Source organism: Dendronephthya gigantea, unplaced genomic scaffold, assembly GCF_004324835.1.
Source record: "Dendronephthya gigantea isolate DGI-Jeju-01 unplaced genomic scaffold, DenGig_1.0 000129F, whole genome shotgun sequence".
In the NCBI taxonomy this organism is placed as follows: Eukaryota; Metazoa; Cnidaria; class Anthozoa; order Malacalcyonacea; family Nephtheidae; genus Dendronephthya; species Dendronephthya gigantea.
Genome location: NW_021163139.1, coordinates 518746 through 539082, shown reverse-complemented (window position 1 = coordinate 539082; position 20337 = coordinate 518746). Strand labels below are relative to the sequence as shown.

Sequence of the window (20337 nt, the reverse complement as noted above, 5' to 3'; positions counted from 1 at the left end):
AGTTACATGGTTTCTTTAGATACATTCGCTTCAAGACCCCCTGTGAGATTTTCCACTAAATTGTCTAAAGATAGTTTCAAATTGTTACAATATGTGGCACGAAGTTATTTAAGAATATTTTCGGAACAGGCATTAATTCTGGGTGGCAAATCTGTTGACATTTATGAGAGCAAAAACATCAAATTACTGAGACCCGGGTTTCCAGTTCAATATATTTGCTTTCAGATATACCAAATTTAAAGAAGAAAGAACTAAACATCGTTTTCTAGCTCTAATATCACATCTAGAGTGCAAAAAAGTGCTTTGGACCTATTAACATTTAAAATTCATATACATTAGTTGGCCACAAATTGCAATACGCATGCGTGATGTGGAGTTAATCCAGACGCTAATTTGTCAAAAGTTCGACGGAACGTGACTGTAAAGTTGCAGTTTTTTGTCAACATCACTGTCAAAGTTGACATTTTATCTGGTTGAAATGCTTCCTTATGGATCGATTACAACCAGAATTGATACGAGGAGCCAGTATTTGAAGCATGTCACGGTACCGATAGGAAGTCGGCGGAATCGATGCATGAATGCAAGCCATTGATGGGATTTTGACCCGAAATTCCAGCCAATACAGCGAGGATTTTTGTCGAGGATTTTAATAAAGGGCTCATATTTGATGGCCGAACGATCGTCTTCGTTGGCTTGCAAAAAGTTCTCAGCCAACTTATTCGACAAGAATAAATGTCAGAATTGCTTTAAACCGAAGGATGCTCACACCACAAGCCCGACTATGCCTCAAAGACCGACAAACATAGAGGTATAAGAAGCGATTTAACTTGAAGGATTTTGACATTCTTCGTTTATCGTGGTTTAAATAAGCAAACGTCTTGTTGATCTTACCCCTAGGTCGGTGTTAATCGTACGAAAACAACGGTGAAGTCGGGAAACCTAAGCATCGCCACACAAATATCAACATTACCTAAAATTCTAGTACAAGTAAGCTAATATCGTTTCAATATATTTTGTGTTTATATTTGCCAATTTTGTCGCTACTTCAAAGTCATGTAAACATTTCTTTTAAGAAATGGGAGAAAGCTTGGTTTATGCTGTACACTTCGGCGATTTTGGAATGGTTCTCAACCGAACCGACTACGGTATGAATTGTATTTCAACATTGTTTTCATAAATAGAAATCTTGTGGGATTTTACAAAGGTGAATGCTTCGTTGTGAGAGCAAATATCTTTGACAGTTTGTAGGCAATGGGGAAAATGCCTGTTTCAAAGATAGTGTAAATATTGATAAATCGTAAAGTGGGTGAAACATATACTATTCAGTATTGATGTGTTGATAAATGGTTAGTTTCGAGAAGTTCGTTTGCGGAACGAATCTAGTTTTTTATTCCGCTTCAATATTGGCCAAAATGTCTAGTCAAGATTTAATTCCTAAAGTGTCTGTTCCATGCAGAGCAGTAATTTCTTGTGTCTAATTTTGTATGGCGATCAAACTGAGATAATATGAAATTAACCTGTAATTTCTGTTTATGCTATTTCGTAATGGTTTTACAAGAGTGAAGAGTTCTGTATAGAGTAGGGAAGTCATATGTGTCTGTGACTAATTTCAGAAATTTCAGTGTTTAATAATATACTTTCAAGAAAGCCAGACCAGAATTTCTCCTTTTTATTGTTCCTGCATGATAATTATCTGATAAAATTCGGCATATTTTGTTCCATTGAGTCCAGACTTTTTGGTATCATTGTTGTCAGAACCTGCAGTTGAAACGACATCAGATATCAATCACTTAGCTAAACAACCTGCTATACAATTAGGAGCTTTTATATATAGTGGGAAGCACAGGTATTAAAAAATATGACACAGTTTACTGACGAGTGTTCAACTTTTCTGAAAAATAAAGAGTTTTTTGTCTGAATTCTTTGTTTATATTTGAAAACCATTTCCTTGACCTAAGCTAGGAATGTTGATTATTCTAATCTAGGGTCATTAACACCTTAAAATTAATGTTGCCATGAACAACAGCTTTTGTAGATTTTATTTGATTTTCCATGCAAGGTTTACCCAAAGATCATTGTGTCTTTATAGCGGCTAGGATTGTTTACAACAAGACAAGGCAAATTTGTTTCCAATACCTCGTCATACCTTGTTATTTTGCACTAGGAACCTTAAAAAAAATGTGTGGTTATATTTAAATACCTCCATATATAGATATGCAATAAAAATGACCCTTTATTAGTCTATTGTTAGAATAGTGCTCTCCAAATTCTCTGCAGGTGCTTTCATAGTTTCAACCCACAACTAAAAATTCCCCTGATAACCTCTTCATAATCCAACAAACCTCATGATAAAATATCTTTCATTCTTCAGCCAGGTCAGGTGCCCTTGGGTAGCATAAATCTGGATGACTGCCTTGGCTTGACCAGTGCTGAGTGTGACACAAGCGAACAGTTCACCATCGGCATCAAAACCCTTGCAAAGACACATTACCTGAAAGCAGAAAATCGCTTGGAAATGGACAATTGGTGTCGTGTACTAAAACCATTCGTCATTGCTTCTCCTGGGTACAAATTCAATAGGAACCAAACTAGTCGAATGATGAGCTATCATGATTCTAAAGTTAGCTCCCCAACAAGTAAGTTTTCTTGACTTTCCTGCATTTATCAAAATGCTTGATGATATTTTTAGTGGATAGTATATTGGTCGAATATATATCATTAGCTCATCTGTAAAGCTGTCATAGTAATATTTTTTTATTGAACTGTTAAATTTGGGGTTCAACAATTTGGATTAGGAAGTGTTAATGTCTTTATACCATAAGCCAATTGTTGAGAATATAAGTTTTCAGAAATAAGACTTCAGGCTGTTGCATATTGTAGCAATTTGTTTAAGTGTTTAGCTCTGTGGGTTGGACAGCATATATCTTTCTGTCAACGCATAACCTACCTGACGTTTTACGCCAGTATTCTAAAACTCATTCGCACTGATTTTCAATGTTTTAAATATGAATCTTGAAATAATTAAGAGGGAATATCTCATTGATTACACAATTTCTATGTTACACTCAATACGTGGGAGTCAGTGAGTGGGCTTGCCAAATACAGGAGTAATTAAGGATATTACAAAGTGTTGCACTGTTGCTATTTGATCCATTTAATTCTAGAAAGGCTGTATGAATTTTTAATTATTTCTAAGAACTCTTTTTGTTTTGTGCACTGCATATAGTTATGATTGACTTCCCTGGTAATGTGATAAACACTGACTTTTAGAGATTCTATTGGAACTGGTGGAAATTTATCATCAAAAATAGCAAAATTTGATCAATTTCTGTGTCAACGAGCACCACAAATCTTTGTTGGAAAACAGAAGCCGATAAACTAAAGATTTACAAACAAAAAATACTGCCAATTCATCAAATTAGGTTAAAAACAATTGCATGGCCTCCTAAAGCAGGTCAATTCACATGATTACGTATATTGGAATCTTCCGTGCGTTACAAAACGATCTATGCTTTGGCTTAGGACTATCATTGGTTGTTACAAACAAAATGTCTTTATAAATATAAGAGCTTTGTTCCGTGTAAAACTTCATATGCACGCAGAGAGCGTTTGACTTGTTACACGTACATTGAAAAGCTCGCAGAATCTGAGAATTCTTTTGTCCAAGGAGTTTTGATGTTTTGAATTCGTGTTTTGTCGACTCCCGTATCCAGAACAGGTATTTTATCATAGTTTTCCGAAGCTGTTTCGTTTTTGAACTGCCAGAAAATAACAAACCAAGGGCCATTATACAGGAAGTCGTATACTTAACTTTGATAACATCGAAGTTGATATCTGAAAATATATTGCACCGATATTACGAACGTTAGGTTTGTAGCCATATCTTTTTGTGTTAAATTAAATGTGGGCTAGAACCATCTTAAGGCTTGATAGGTTTTTGTAACGGTTTTTTTGGTGTGAACTTAGCTGCATGATAGAGTCATGGCTATAACAAAAACAGCTTCCCGATAAAGGAAACGAAACTTACAAACCACGACAGCTTATTGTAGAATACTACCTACACTGGACCACCACATTTGAGATATCTTTCTCAGGTAGTTCAAACACAAACCACGACAGCTTATTGTAGAATACTACCTACACTAGACGACCACGTTTGGGATATCTTTTTCTGGCGGTTCAAACACAAAAGATGTCAACAAACTGCTGTTTATCTCGACATTCGACTTGATAAATTGCATTATTATGATACAAGTAAATTTGTCTTCCCAGATATCGCTCAAGAAAGAAAGACAAGTGTCTCACGAACAGTTTCAGCTCCGTGGAAAGCAGCTTCGACGTCACCAGGCTCAACTAGTATTCTTACAAAGAGATGGTCTGCTACAGAGGAACTCTTGACTAAGGTTGGAACTGATGAAGCTATCCAGCTAGCGTAAAGTTATTTTACCTCACTTTGGATAAGACATGATCCTGACTGGACCTCTAGGAAGAACAGTTTAGAACTGATAGAGCTATCCAGTATAAATAAAGTTAGTTTAGTTTAGGTTTCCTCCTGTAGTAACACTGGATCAATAAGAGATGATCCTTACTGAAACTCTAGAAAGAACAGTTTAGAACTGATAGAGCTATCCAGTATAAATAAAGTTAGTTTAGTTTAGGTTTCCTCTTGCAGTAACACTGGATCAATAAGAGATGATCCTTACTGGACCTCTAGGAAGAACAGTTTACAACTGACAGAGCTATCCAGTATAAATAAAGTTAGTTTAGTTTAGGTTTCCTCCTGTGGTAACACTGGATCAATAAGAGATGATCCTTACTGGACCTCTAGGAAGAACAGTTTACAACTGACAGTGCTATCCAGTATAAATAAAGTTAGTTTAGTTTAGGTTTCCTCCTGTAGTAACACTGGATGAATAAGAGATGATCCTTATCAGGAAATTACTTTATCTTCCAGAGAGAGGCGCCAGACAATACGAACGATAAAACAAAAGACTCTGTTGAAACTCAACCAGACCCGGCGTCACAGCCTTACTACGCTGACCTCTACGTAAAACCTGAACCGTCAGCTCCAAAACAGAACGGCGAAACCGGCAGCTCGATTTTAGCACTTGAAACAGAACTCGCGGAAGCGAAACGCATCGCAAAACAGAACCAAGCCAAAGCGGAAATGTGCTCGAAAAGTCTGACGGACACGAAGAAACAACTTGAGAAGGCCAACAACGTTATAAGCATTCAGAAGGTGAATGTTGAAGCCCTATCGACTGAGGTTGAAACGCTGAAAACGCGATTAAGGAAAAGCGACGAAAAAGTGGAAAAACGCTTGAAAGAACTTGAATTTCCTACTTGTAATGGAAACACACCTCGCGATAGTATCGAGTCAGGATTTATCAAGCTGCAGTCGAAACTACAGGAGAACGAAAAGGCGTTAATACGTCGCACGCGCGAGCTCGAAAAGGCGAACGAGAGTCGCAAGAAAGTCGCGAAACACACGCGGGCCCTTCTCCTCGAACTCGAGGGAAAGTTGACCGAGAATAACAGTCGGATTACTGAACTCGAAGAGCAGCTTATGAATAAAACTTTGGATCTGCAATACGAGAAAGAAGAAAGGCAAAGGATTGAGCAAGAAAAGGGGCAGCTCGCGAAGGATTTAAGTACTTCTGCTTTGCAATCAAAACAACGGGAAATCACGAAGCGAAGTAATGAATTGTTGCAACAGGCGAAGGACGAGCATAAATTCTCAAAGAATGAACACAAAAATCAACAGGAGTTGGAAATCTTGAACAAGAAACTCGAAGGAAAGAATTCGGAAATTGTAAGGTTGCAGGAACAATTGGCGGCCCTCGACAAAAAAGACGCGGAATTTCGCGTTCTAGAGAGCGCTTGTAAAAAGGCGGAGGAACAGGTGGATGTTTTGAGAACGGAGCTGCGGATGGTCAATGGTGGGTATACCAAGGAGAAAACAAAATGCGGAGAATTGGAGAGTAGAGTGCAGGATGCCTTGCTACAGGTTTGTATTAAAAGAAAAGTATTATTCAGAAGAGAACAAGAGTTGCATGAGAGTTGATGAGAGTTGACAAGCGAGAGTTTGTACGAGATTTTCATCAACTGTCATGTCCTGGACAAACGAGAACAAGAGTTGCATGAGAGTTGATGAGAGTTGGCAAGCGAGAGTTTGTATGAGAGTTTCGTCAACTGTCATGTCCTGGTCAAACAAGAAAAAGAGCTGCATGAGAGTTGATGAGAGTTGACAAGCGAGAGTTTGTATGAGAGTTTCATCAACTGTCATGTCCTGGTCAAACAAGAACAAGAGTTGCATGAGAGTTGATGAGAGTTGACAAGCGAGAGTTTTGTATGAGAGTTACAACAACTGTCATGTTCTGGTCAGTTGCATGGCTCACTTACCTATGTTTTTTATCCATTTTTTTTAAAGATGAAAGAAAAAGAACAGGAGATAAGGAAAATGAAAGAAAAGAATTCTGAACTGAAATCAGAAATCGAAAGAACACGTCAGGAATGCGACACGCAAGTATTACTACTTCAAGAGGACAACGAAACCACTAGAATGAAATTAGTTGAAGTACAAGAGGAACTCGACGCTGTACACACTGAAACAGATGGCAGAAATCCTGAATTTGAGGAATTGTCGCATGATTTCGAAGAACTCAAAACGAAAGCGGAGAAGAGTGAAATTGAACTCGGAAAATTGCGAGACGTTCAAGTGGAAACAGTTCGTAACTTTAATAATGAAAAAAATAAACGACTTAAACTCGAGACCGAGTTCGGAGAAAAAATCTTAGAATTGGAAAATTCTCAGAAAGAGGTGGAACAATTCCGAAAATTGTTAAAGGAAGCGGAGGGGAGGTTTGAGAAGGAGTGTAAACGGGCTAGTGAGCTGGAAGGCTTGTGCAGGAGTAATAAGGAAGCGAGTGAACTTCAAGTGGCTGCACAGTCGAAAACTTTGAGCGAATCTCATGTGAAAGTTAAAAAATATGAAAGTGAAATGGAAGAACAGAAGCGGATTTTGGATGAAAAAAACGAGGAAATATTGCGTTTGAATAAGGAGATGAAGAAACGAATAAAGATTGATGAAAATATTTTGAGTGAAATTGTGGATATGGAGTCACGTTTAAATGATAGGAACTCTGAAATGGTTAGCTCAGACTTGAAGGACGATACTGCCGGGGATAGAACTAGTGTCTTGGGTGCTGTTGCATGCTTAGGGAAGAGGGTTGAAGTCCTGAGTAGTTCACTAAGAGAAGAAAAGGAGAAATGTCGTGTTTTGGAGCAAGATTTGCAAGCGAAAGAGGTCCCGACAAGAAGATGTAGCATTTGTGAAAGAAGGAAAAATGAGACGACGAGTCTTGCTCAAGATCTTGAGGATGTTAAAGCGAATCATCGCAAGGAATTAGAAAGAATGCAGAATTCGATGAACAGCGAAGCGCATACGTTAAAGAACACTGCGGAGGAGATGAAATTGAAACTGACATCCAAAGTGATCTTACTGCAGTCGGATATAAGCGAGTTAAAGTCGAAACAAGAGCAGGAAATGGCTCAAGTCAACGAACAACACAAAAAAGAGGTAAGCATGCAGGTTCGGCGCCCAGTTATATACAATACTGGATTCCCATTATGAAAACAAATTGTTTCACTGGTTGCGGTTAAACTGGATTTCATGATTACGGTTACGGCCCATGTACATGTATACTATGCGGTTTGTCGTGTACGATTCTTACCCTGGGGTCGGTTGTATCAAGCCCGTTTAGCTTAAACGGTGGTTAAGTTCAAAATAGAAAGCAAGTCTATCGTATTATTCAACAAGCGAACTCAATGTTTTAACTGGTAAAAACTACATATTCAGTGCATAATATTCAAGTTGACTCATTCAAGAAAGATGTAAGAGCGTTATTTAATTTTGACTTATCCACCTTTTAAGCTAAACGGGCTTGATACAACCGGCCCCTGGCGTATGTGAACGTATAAACACATGCGGTACAATCGCGACACTTTAAATTCCGCCCTGAACAATATGAATGAAAATTGTGGCATAGGCCCTCTTTTGCATCCGTCAAAATGATAATTGTACACAATTTATCGTGTGGTCTAAATCGGCCTTTATGCTATTCCGGTATCGTAATGGGCCTTTTAGCAGTAATTCTAAAGAGACACTTTCAAAGGAATTCGTCGGGAAAAATTGCAATTTTTTGTCCGTTAGTTTTCGCTAGAATAATTGTACATGTCCTTCCCGAGTTTGTTGTGTTTAAGATTGACTTTTCGTTGTGTTATGTAGGTTGAGTCGTGGCGGGAAAATCTCGACAACAAAGTCGACGAACTCTTTCAGCAGCACAAACAAGACGCTGAATTATCGCGGGAAAACCATCAACAGAAACTGAACCAACTTACTGAACGGCACGAACAAGATATCGAGGTTTGGAAAGAGAAACTCGAGGCTTTAAAAGGTTCCAGCGATGAAGAAATTGCAAGTGTTCGTGCGAAACTGGAAGGACTTGAAAGGCAACTGTCAAGCGAACGAGAAAGGTAGGCTAATTTTGGGATGCATTTTACAATCATTTTGTATGAGGTAGTTAGTAACAAATCAATCCAAATATGGCCTTGGTTATATAATATTCACACATGCAAGCGATTATGTTTGCACGTCTGGGTAATACCAGACCAAAACACGACTTATTTTTAACTGTACAGAAAGTGATCCCGGAATTTGTACGACGGATCGAGCTATATATTCACACAGAATGAAAAAATTCCTCTTTTCAAAACATTTCCGAACATTAAAATATCAGTCGAGATTATCAACTCACACGTGAATTGACAATTCACAATTTGCATTATCGCACAGTTTTATCTTTGAAAAAAGATAATTTTCAACAGATCGAACTAAAATTAGCAGAATTGCAAATTTTTGTTGCGAAATGCTTTAACATGCGTTAAATATTGTATCCACAGTTCGGATCGTACATGATAACAATTTCCACACGCCATGCAGCAGTTTGCAAATCTTGCAAGGCTTCATTTGCCCAGTTTTATGGAGGTTTATCGAATATTACTCTAATGCAAAGTGTCCTTCATCGCTGTCCAGTGGATCAAAGAAATCCCTATATATTTTTCCGCTAATAGTTTTCGAATGGAAGACACCCATTGGTATAATGGCTATAGGTTCCTATATATCTCTCACAATAGATACCTGAGCTAATTCATTTCCAATATAGAGTTGACAGATAAACCTTCGTTATTTCTCGACATTGGATAAATATGCGTAGTTACCATTGTCTAAGTTTGCAACGCCATAGAGACGACACAATGGTAACCAAGCTTTTGATCCATGCACACTCCAGCTTGGAATAATCCAGAGTCGCCCTTTCTCATATGCCAAAGACGCCTCACATTCCAAAACAAAAATCATGCACCTAAATATTTTGTGCATGCAGAGTTTTGACAACGATGTAAACAAATACAAACTAATAAATCTCGATGTCCCATTGGCCCCATCTCTCGGGAGCAGCCCTTACCCTGACCCCCCGACGCGTTGTATATGTATTTACAACGCGTTCAGTGTTTGTTCAACCCCTTGAAGTTGTAACATTTCAAGAGGAAAGTCCTGCAGTGCGGTGAGGCGATGTTGTTTATATTACTGGGTTGGAACCCCAGTGCCTGCCCTATGCGAATCCAGCTGAGAGTTTGATGGTTTAAGGTTAGTGAGGGCACATATTCAATTCTATTCAACCGTGGTGCGATTTCATATTCTCGCGAACATTTGTGCCCTGACGAAGCCTTCCTTCGGAGAATACTGGCCTTTTGGCCGTCTCTCGTACGGCGATATCGTCTTTCCAAGAGCCCGTGCATGACAGGCAGGCCGAATATGCCAAAGAGTGGGTATGTATTAGACATATTATATGTCGTTATATGATGTTATTATTGCGTGTCTGCCGGGCAGTGCAGTGTTTACGTCTGTTTAGGAGTCTGCAAGATTACGGCACGATTTTCCACAATATCCCGGTAATAAAGCAATATATTTAGTTGTTGAACGCACGCCAAACGAATGATATGTTTTCTGTGTGCTATGCAGCCCGACGACTTCTCTACCGCGAAACAGATCCAACTACACGCTTTGAGAATCGCAATTAATTTGATTGAAACATTAGACACTGTAGTGATCGGCCAATGTTGGGCGACCATTCGCTCTATCTCTCTCTCTCAGTTATCTGTGCGATCGAGCGCGCTCGTGTAGGCACAGAAGTTAAGGCTTAACACCCCATTGGAACTATTCACGTCGTATCATCGTTTAACTTCTAAAGTGGCTTGTCCATTGGATCGAACGTGAACTGTAAGTGCTAACATTTTTATTATGTGCTTATTCGCGAATTTTTCGCCGCCAGGAGTGGGTAATGTCCATCCCAGCGCTGTAGATTCCTGGTATATTTTCCTGTTGCATATTTGGTAGAAAGCCGGCCTCTGATGCTGGCGGCTAGCTAATGCCTTTGGCGAAATTTGTCTGTCGCCTGTTCCTTCATGGAGGTCGCCGAAGCGTGTATAGAAAGAGTATTTTTCATCTACGTTTTGAGGAAACATTTTCCAGATGGCTGTAGGCTTGTTGAGAGCTTAAGAATAGATGGGTTTAGTAATGAGTCGTTCTCTCATCTTTCCAAACTATATACACACAAGCAAATCTTCGCATATATAGATGCGAAGAAGCCATAATGCAAATAACCGTTTGTATATATTTACGCATTGTGAATATCCTTTTCTCCCTTGCTTCAAGTGACCAAGTGATTGCGCGTTTTGTGTTTTAGAGGATGTTTTTAAATTGAATTCAAGCCTTGGACGGTACGGTCAGATTGGGGTACACGCGCGTATATTATCGAAATTTACTATATATATTCAATATTAAAACCCAAAGTCTGCAGAGTCAGAGAGGTGAAAACACAAGCCTAAAGCGCCGTGGGCCTTGCCCTAACTCTGACCAACAGCGATCGCGCAAAACTCGAAAGCATTTCGCCTCCCTCTTGTATACAAATCTATATATAACACTTCCCATCCGATTAGAGCCACTCTACGTGTGGATAAATTGTTTAAGGAGACTTTCAAATACGAAATTACAATCGTTTAACCCTCGCCAATTGTACTTGCTGGGTCTTGCTCATTTCCGTTACGTCTACATTCGTTCATGAAAAGGTACTCGTGGTTTATTCGATAGATATTACGACTATAGAAAGACGAGCATCGAGGATTTTACCAAACAGACGCAAAGGGCATGACAGTTACAAAATACAATCATGCATTAAGTCGTTTTGGGTTCGTCTTCTATATAACCCACGCACTATAATGTTTTGGAGCTGTCATTTTTTTGAAATTCCAAACAATTGGGTCCGAAGATCCGCGTGTTCTTTCATCATCAACGCACGTATGAGTATATAGCCTTAAAACCTGTCTCCGTATTGGTATACTATAGCTGGTGGATGGGGGTTAGAGAAAGGCGACCTTATTTTTGTAAAGATTAATTGTATATTTCGTAATCTGCCTTATGTGATTCCTAACGAAGTCCTAACGCGATCTTTCAACGCGGATGGAAGATGAAAAACGGCCTTTCAATTTTCATATCTATAGCTTGTGTGTTAAACGTGATTCGTGAATTGCGATTTGCCGTTTTAAACCGTGTTGTATACCACAAGAATTCGATTGATAAGCATCAAAAAGTTCGTATCTTCATAGCGGTCTTTAAAAAAAATTGATAAAATCTCTAGGCTTTGTGGAAAAGCTTTCCCTGGTGCCTTTGGGTGACGAAATAGTTTCAAAACCACCTCAAATATACGCATGTTTCTCAATATAATCGACTCGTTTCCAACAAGCAACATTTCTGGTTGTCGTGAATGCCCAAAGGCCGCACGAAATGGCTTTTTAATGACGAAATAGTTTTGTAAACTTAATAATACATGACACATGTAACAATTATGTGTCGCAAGCCTTCCTGTTGCGAGCCGCAGCGATTGTACATGTTTTCATTTTTGTACATATAAGGTTTGTTTTACTTCGTGTAAGATGCATGAGTGGTTTTGTACTGTAATCATTATAACACCACCTGCATGCATAACACATACAAAAATGTTTCGGTTATTGTTCAGGGTGTATAAAAATAGACTATTAGGCAATAAGTGACATTAAGGGTACTTTTTAATTAGTCGTCAGGCCAAAAATTCTCTGCATTGTGGAGAAACATGCATGCAAACCAGATTTTGTCTATTTCCTTAAATCAATTTCTATTTGATTGTGCTAATGGAGTTGAATGAAACATTGCTTTTGAAAGCGAAGTCTATATTTTGCGAGTTCAATAACGTTCGTTTCATGGGTTCAATAACGTAACGAGTGAATTTCATCTAAAGACCAAATCACTTAATGTGTAACCAATAAAGGTTTTCACCTCCTGCCCTATAAAGTCAGGGCAGTTCTTACGATGTTAATTTTGTTTCTAAGGACAGGGGATATTAATTATAACTTAATTTACTCGACTGGCATTTCATATAATGCATGACGAACCTTAATAAGAATCCTAATCATCCGCTAGCTGAGTTCCAGAATGCTCTGAACGAAGCTACCATGATATAAATGTTTACGTTGCTACGTTACTTCCGCGTGTTTCTCGTGCGTGTTTGTGTTACAGCTCATATTTATCTTCGTTTTTATCTACAAAATGCATTCTTGTATTTTTAAGCGATTTTTTACCAAACCAAAATGGGCCGAAAAGTGCAACGTTCGCATTGCGATGTGACAAAGTATTTATTAGATTATAATTCCTAGGATTATTGGGTATGATATATACGTTGGCAAAACGACAGCGCAACTTCTAAATAAAACTGCTTCAATTTTCTCTGTATACCTAAACTAAAGTAGCTACAAAACGTTCCCATGAGGTATACTGCATGAGGTCGCTAAATTTTATTTTCAATTTTTCCCATTCAGCCCTTTTTAAGCTTTTTGTTAAGTTGAATTAAATCCTTCTATAGTGGGATGGATACGTGGATTCTGCCATTATAGGGTCAAGTGATTTAGCTTATAACACCTGCATGTCGAGTACAGTTTATGTTCGTACTTCCTCTGTCGTAGCCAACGATATAGACAGTCGTCGATGCATGGCGAGCGTACTTTGTTTCGTCTTTTCTAACAAGATTTCCATCCTTGTATGGTTCAATTGCCTTGTATTTTCCTTCTATATCGCGTAAGAAAAATGCCCTAAAACTCCTTGGAAAATAATCTCATGCATGCGAGATATATAAACGATTACATCAGACGCGTTAAACATTTAAAAACAAACAAATCTCGATGGTATTAGCAAATATATTGCCGTCTTGTCAGATTCGTGAGTTTGTTTTCCAGACGTTTATCTTTCGCATCAAGTTCACATGTCTGCATGTCGTTTTAAATGCGATGTATTGCCCTTGTCTCCTGATAAGCAGTCCTGCGTCCACTCAAATTGTTTTATCATCATCTTATATAGCAACGAACGAAGAATTGAAACGTTGAAACAAGACTACGAGGCCAGAAGTTCCAAACCTGACGCGAATAAGGAAGCAGTCGTTACCCTGACGGAGTTTGAAGAAGTTCAAGAGAAACATACTAAAGAATTGGAGAAAATAAAGGTGAGACATTATGTGCATTCGTTAATGTTTTATGTTATCTCTTCACCAAAAAACTGTATCAGTTTTGAACTAATTTTATTTATACTGGATATAGCTCTATCAGTTCTAAACTGTTCTTCCTAGAGGTCCAGTAAGGATCATCTCTTATTGATCCAGTGTTACTACAGGAGGAAATCTAAACTAAACTAACTTTATTTATACTGGATAGCTCTATCAGTTCTAAACTGTTCTTCCTAGAGGTCCAGTAAGGATCATCTCTTGTTATTGATCCAGTGTTACTACAGGAGGAAACCTAAACTAAACTAACTTTATTTATACTGGATAGTTGTCATTTTCGAACTGTTCTTGCGGCATAAAAGGTCACCTATGCAACATTTCCCTACAACAATAGCATGTATGCAGTGCTTGTTTAAACCATTATCCTAAACACAACGCACGCTGGCATGCAACACGGTAGCTAACTATTAATATTGATCTCTAAATGAGAACAGTTCTATATTTGTAAAGCATACATATCGTTGAACGGTAAACACAATGCATCATCGCAGGTCACATAGTTGAAATCCCAATGAACGACCTCATGTTGACAGCGGGCCTGAGAGTTCGCTTTGCCGACAGCCTGCCCTCTTAGCACAATAAACCCAAAAGGTCATTCGCAGAAGCTGCTTCTGTTACCCGTAGGCGAGTATCGCTGCGCAAAACTCATATTTTTCGCGAAACCATCGCATAGACAAGCTTTAGTGAAGAACAGAGTCGCGAACTCGGCTAAGCAAGGGTCTTTCTTGCCAGGAAATAGGTACTAATGTCCCGATGGGCTTTCACAGCTTGATCAAGAAAGGTCAAGCACATATATGTAAGGGGTAATATACACCTTCTGAAGTATTCGCACTGGGCTTGATGATACTAGAAGATGCACGCTCTTTAATGGTGGGGAAGGAATTTACATGAATGCATTCCTCCTTCATCTGACACCTGTGAGCATTAATAAAATCAACAACATGCTGTAATTGCCAACGACGTGAGTTGGATTCAATTTCAATTTGTTTTTGTATGTAACCACCTGTTAATCCATAGTTTGAGTGCTATTTTGTCTGTTTTCTAAGTATAAGTCAAATCATGTTAGCCAAACGTGACTTGAAGAAGATATCTCAAACGTGGTGGTCTAGTGTAGGTAGTATTTTACAATAAGCTGTCGTGGTTTGTGTCTGAACTACCTGAAAAAGATATCTCAAACGTCGTGGTCTAGTGTAGGTAGTATTCTACAATAAGCTGTCGTGGTTTGTGTCTGAACTACCTGAAAAAGATATCTCAAACGTGGTGGTCTAGTGTAGGTAGTATTCTACAATAAGCTGTCGTGGTTTGTGTCTGAACTACCTGAGAAAGATATCTCAAACGTGGTGGTCTAGTGTAGGTAGTTTTCTACAATAAGCTGTCGTGGTTTGTGTCTGAACTCCCTGAAAAAGATATCTCAAACGTGGTGGTTCAGTGTAGATAGTATTCTACAATAAGCTGTCGTGGTTTGTGTCTGAACTACCTGAAAAAGATATCGTATATATCTGGTGGTTGATTGTAGGTAGTTGCAAGAAGCTGTATTGGTTTGTGTTTGAGGTAGTTTTTAACTGATAGAGATTATGTCGTCTGCTCGAGAACTACCCATCTAACAAACACTCACATTCCCTGCCCTTCGCTTTCCCAGGAAAATCATCGTCGGGAATTGGAGGAAAACAAGTCTGATATGATGATGGTCCTACAGGCCCTGAAGTCAGACTCATATCAATCCAGTTCCATGTCGAGTGAATCTATCGAAATGAATGACGAATTGAAGAAGCTTGAACGCTACGTGGAAACACTGAAGAAGGAACACGAACAAGAGATTGAGAGACTAAACCACGAACACGAGGAAGATTTAAAGCAACTACGAAGCGACATGGTCACTTTATTAAGAGTACAAGAATCGTACAGGACACCAGAAGATGAAAAGGTTAGATTTCGTTTGTATATCCCTTTACACTTTATCTCTTTGTTTGCTTCTCCCTTTGCACTTTTATCCGTGCGATTTTCGTCTTTTGGTAGATGAAAAAGAGTAAATAGTTGAGAATGCTCTTATGTACACGTGCTTTTATTTAAACATCCGTAACAAAGCCACTCGTTCACATCCGTCAAAACAAGACAATCGTACATGAAATTGCAAGAAAAATAACTACTAAAAACAAGCACTTAAAAAATGTACATTTGTGTTGCGAATTAATCAGATTCCTCATGCACAACGCACAAAATTACGTCTTTATACTGCATGGGTACAATTTTTTACTGTACGGTTCTGGGAAATTCTATAATACGCTCTATTAAAACCCTCCACAGTTCCCCTTGTATTTATCAAAAATGTTTGGCATGAAAAAGATGCGCATTTTTATGGCGAATTCTACTGTCCACAAAATACCGTACAAACTCGTCAGGCCGTGAGCTTTTGTTTACAGTTCTGAGTGTAAGTCAATTTCTTAATAAACCGTTGCAGGAAGTTCTTACTCCTCGATATTTTGTTTGCATTTTCAAATGTGTTTGGCATGAAAAATATGTACATTTTCAATGTGATCTTGAAGGAGGTTTCAGATTTTCTACACTACACGAATTCTGCAAATTCTGCAAACATGAACGAAAATACAATAGAACAGTAACTTCAAATAGCATTTTGTGGTTTTATTCAACACGTTTCAACCAGCTAGTAGTCAGCATCAATCAATCTATCCCGAAAGCTATGACAACAAGCTAGTTGAAACGTTGATTGAATAAAACTACAAAATGTTATTTTGGAGCAGTATATACTGTTCTATTACATTTTATGAGAATACTCAGTGGTTTCCGCTAACTCTTGCTAATATTCCAGGCTGATCCAAACGGTAACGTAGTGGATCTAGAGGGACAGCTTGCGGCTCTTAGGCGCTCCCACGAAAAGGAAATTCGCGAGAAAGAAGAGAAACACAAAATCGAGGTAAATCAACTTAAATCCGATATGCTTGTTGCCATCCAAGCCGCGTCAGCGGTCGGCTCCGTTAGTCCCAAGGCTACTACCCCGCCTGACGAGAGAGTGGCTGAGCTGGAAACGTACATTACGAACCTGGAACGCGATTTTGAAGATGAACGCGAGAACTTGCAGAACACCATTAAGAAGGCAGAATCCGCGACGAAGTTTGGTCTGAGACGAAACGAGGAAATGAGCAATAAAATTTACCAAATGCAACGAGAGATGGAAGAGATTGACAGTAAATACCAAAAAGAAGTGAAGCTCTACAAGGAAGCCTTTGATCAGGAGAAAAACAGGAAGACAACTATAGGAGCAGTTCCGGGGATTTTGGCTGAAAATGAGAGCCTCAAGGTTTGGGAGATTTTATTGTTTTCGTTGTGAACCTTGTGAAATGATGTTAGAACATTTTGAGCTGGAGGAATGTCGTCTTTGATGCACTCTTTTAAACTACGGTTAAATTTTAATATATAGGGAAAAGGAATAGTTTAATTTCACCATCACGGCTGGAAAAAGCATTATAGAATAAGTGAAACTGCAAAGTTTGGTTCCGAAATTTTGAAAAGCATGTGAATTGAAGCCCTGCGAAGTTCACTTATTTTGTATGCATTTGTATTTGTACTACGCCTGGGAAAGAATCACCACTTTCGACTAGCTAGAAGTGTAACCAAAATTTGTAGTTTCACGTATTCTGAGTTGCTTTTTCTAGCTATGGTGGTTAGACCTCGTTCTTCTGGATTAAATACGAAATTAAGTCGATTGCGCAAAAGATCCATCGCTAACGTGTGGCATCTGATCTTTCAGGTAAAACTTCAGGAGCTAGAACTCTCCATGGAACAAATGCAAGTGCGATACGATGGCGAAATCAAACGATACAAAGAGAAATTTCAGCAGGAAAATGTGATCAGTGTCGAGGAACTTCATCTGAAGATCAAGTCATTGGAAGATTCAATTGAACAGATGAGATTGGAACACGAGACGGAGTTGGAACGATATACGAAGGCCGTGAAGAAAGGAAAAGTGTCGCTATCCAGCACTGCGAAGGAACGGGATTTGGAGAGAAAAATTGATGATTTAGAGTCGACTGTTAATCTCATGAGGCAAAAGCATCGTGAAGAGGTTGGTAGTATCTGATCTGTGTTTGTCTGGATAGCTCTATCTGAACTGTTTTGTCTGGATAGCTCTATCTAATCTGAACTGTTTTGTCTGGATAGCTCTATCTAATCTGATCTGTATTTGTCTGGATAGCTCTATCTGAACTGATCTGTGTTTGTCTGGATAGCTCTATCTAATCTGATCTGTGTTTGTCTGGATAGCTCTATCTAATCTGAATTGTGTTTGTCTGGGGCCGGTTGTATCAAGCCCGTTTAGTTTAAACGGTGGATAAGTCTAAATTAAATAACACTCTTACAACTCTCTTGAATATTATACACTGAATATGTAGTTGTAAACAGTATCTTTGTATTAAGGTTAAAAACATTTAGTTTCCTTGTTGAATAAAACAATAGACTTACTTTCTATTTTGAACTTAACCACTGTTTAAGCTGAACGAGCTTGATACAACCGGCTCCAGGATAGCTCTGTCTAAACTGTTCTTCCTACTTCAGTACTGAATCTTTACAAAACTCGTTTCCTATATCAGAAACTTACATCTACGTTCTTCCCAGGTGCGTAAATACCGCGAGAGGCTTGAGGACGAGATGGAGCGTCATCGGAAGGAAGTGCAGGAGTCACGTGCAAAGCTACGTAAACTCGAGGCTGACACGCGACAAATGGAAGATTTTAGAAATAAAATCACGGAATTTGAGAACAAAAATAGCAAGCTTTCGAAGGAAGCAAGCAAATGCAAAGAACAAGAGATTGAATTGAATGAAACAAGAAGTAAAAACAGAGAATTACAACGGCAGGTAAGCGAAGCATTCGTTCATTTCCTTTGTCCAAAAACCCTCTGATAATGACCGTCTTATTTACTTTTTTGTTAGATTGATACATTGAAACGCAAGTTAGACAAACTCGAAGCAGCGGAGGAGACTAGTAACGAGTCTTCGGTTACCAGTGGCAGGAGTAAGCTGCCGCGGTATAGTTCGTTGGATAACATTGGCCTGAGCTCGTCAGCCAGGACTAAGATCCAATCAGGAGGAGAGGCTGGAGAATCAGCGAAGAACGAGGACGATGTTTTCGAAATGAATAATAACTCAGGGAAATCCGAGATTGGAGGCTATAAACTTAATCCAAGTATGTGAGGTTTATTTGGTGTTAAGGTTTAGGATTAAGGATTAGGATTAGTGTTGATAAATCAGATTAGTTGCCAGGGATTTGGGTATTTTCTGCGGGAATCTTTGTTTATAGTTTCTATGATTTATCTTGTAGCTCTGAAGCGTCCTGCGTCCGTATCTGCCTTTCCAATTCAAACTGATAATGGGACGCGGAGAGCCGCTTATAGTGAAAAGGTTTGTTTCAGAATAATAATGTTTAAATTCTGTCCAGTGAATCATGAGCATACGAACTTAATTCTTGAGGCTAGGTTTGTGTATTTAGTATTTACTAAAACACGGAATTGTTACCTGTTTCTGAACTCTAGCTATGTCCATTATTTAATACGATGTAAGCTTGTTGTAACTTTATGAAATGCTTTTGATGTGTCTATTTTTGCGAACACATCTTGATTGTGATGTAAGATTAATCAATTTCATCGTGTTTTTTTCAGAGACGTGACAGTGGGTCAACTTCAAACAGGCCTTCATATCAACCAGGTACGTTCCTTGTAAAAGGCGACACGCACTATAAGGGCTTCACGACCATTTTTTTTTATATTACACGACCATATCTTTATATTTTTTCAATGTATTCTTCATTTCTTCTATTTTAAACTGTACTGTAAGCTACATCTCCACCGAATAGCTGAGTATGCAACATTTCCATCTGCTTTTCTTTCAGCCTATATAAAGAGTTCGGCGAGTTCATCTAGCCTGAAATGAAGTTGAGTACAACAAGACTTAGTATATCATGTACTCAGGGAATGGGAAATTTCCAAAAGATTTATAGATTTGTGTATATTTTGAGGTAGTTTTTTTTGTATTGGGCATAAGTCTGTGAGAATGGTCTGTGTGAGTTAAACGTAGATAAATTATTCATCCATACGCCAAAAGACGAAAGGAGTTGTTTATCTCAACGACCGATTCGCTAAGTCTTATCAGTAGTAATGATTCCATAAACCATTTCAAATGTAAAGATATAGTTGTTAGTATATATTATACACCGGCTAACGGGCTACTCTGGGTGTAGAGTTGAAACCATATATATTATTTATATAAGACTGTTTCAGCGTGGACGAATTTGTTGTAATATATTAAGATGTGTGTCTATTTTTGCATCTGTAACTTATAACGTGTGTACAAAGATATAGTAAAGCCATTATTTTGCATCTCTTGTGTTTTAAACGAGGGAGGATCGTCTCTTATTAATCCAGTTTTACAACAGAAGGAAACCTAAACTAAACTAACTTTATTTACACTGGATAGCTCTATCAGTTCTAAACTGTTCTTCCTAGAGGTTCAGTAAGGATCATCTCTTATTGATCCAGTGTTACTACAGGAGGAAACCTAAACTAAACTAACTTTATTTATACTGGATAGCTCTATCAGTTCTAAACTGTTCTTCCTAGAGGTCAAG

General features: G+C 38.5%; 1 protein-coding gene across 1 annotated transcript; it reads left to right on the top strand.

The window, feature by feature from the left end:
- Positions 1-392: 392 nt before the first annotated feature.
- LOC114535981 (rootletin-like) lies at positions 393-20089 on the top strand. The gene is made up of 17 exons (XM_028557325.1): positions 393-808; positions 898-987; positions 1074-1145; positions 2372-2636; positions 4273-4403; positions 4955-6007; positions 6431-7579; positions 8288-8535; positions 13505-13646; positions 15343-15627; positions 16531-17019; positions 17470-17784; positions 18333-18572; positions 18648-18900; positions 19036-19115; positions 19373-19418; positions 19603-20089. The coding sequence occupies exons 1-17, from the start codon at positions 668-670 to the stop codon at positions 19641-19643; spliced, it is 5040 nt and encodes a 1679-aa protein (XP_028413126.1). The 5' UTR covers positions 393-667; the 3' UTR covers positions 19644-20089.
- The last annotated feature ends 248 nt before the right edge of the window (positions 20090-20337 follow it).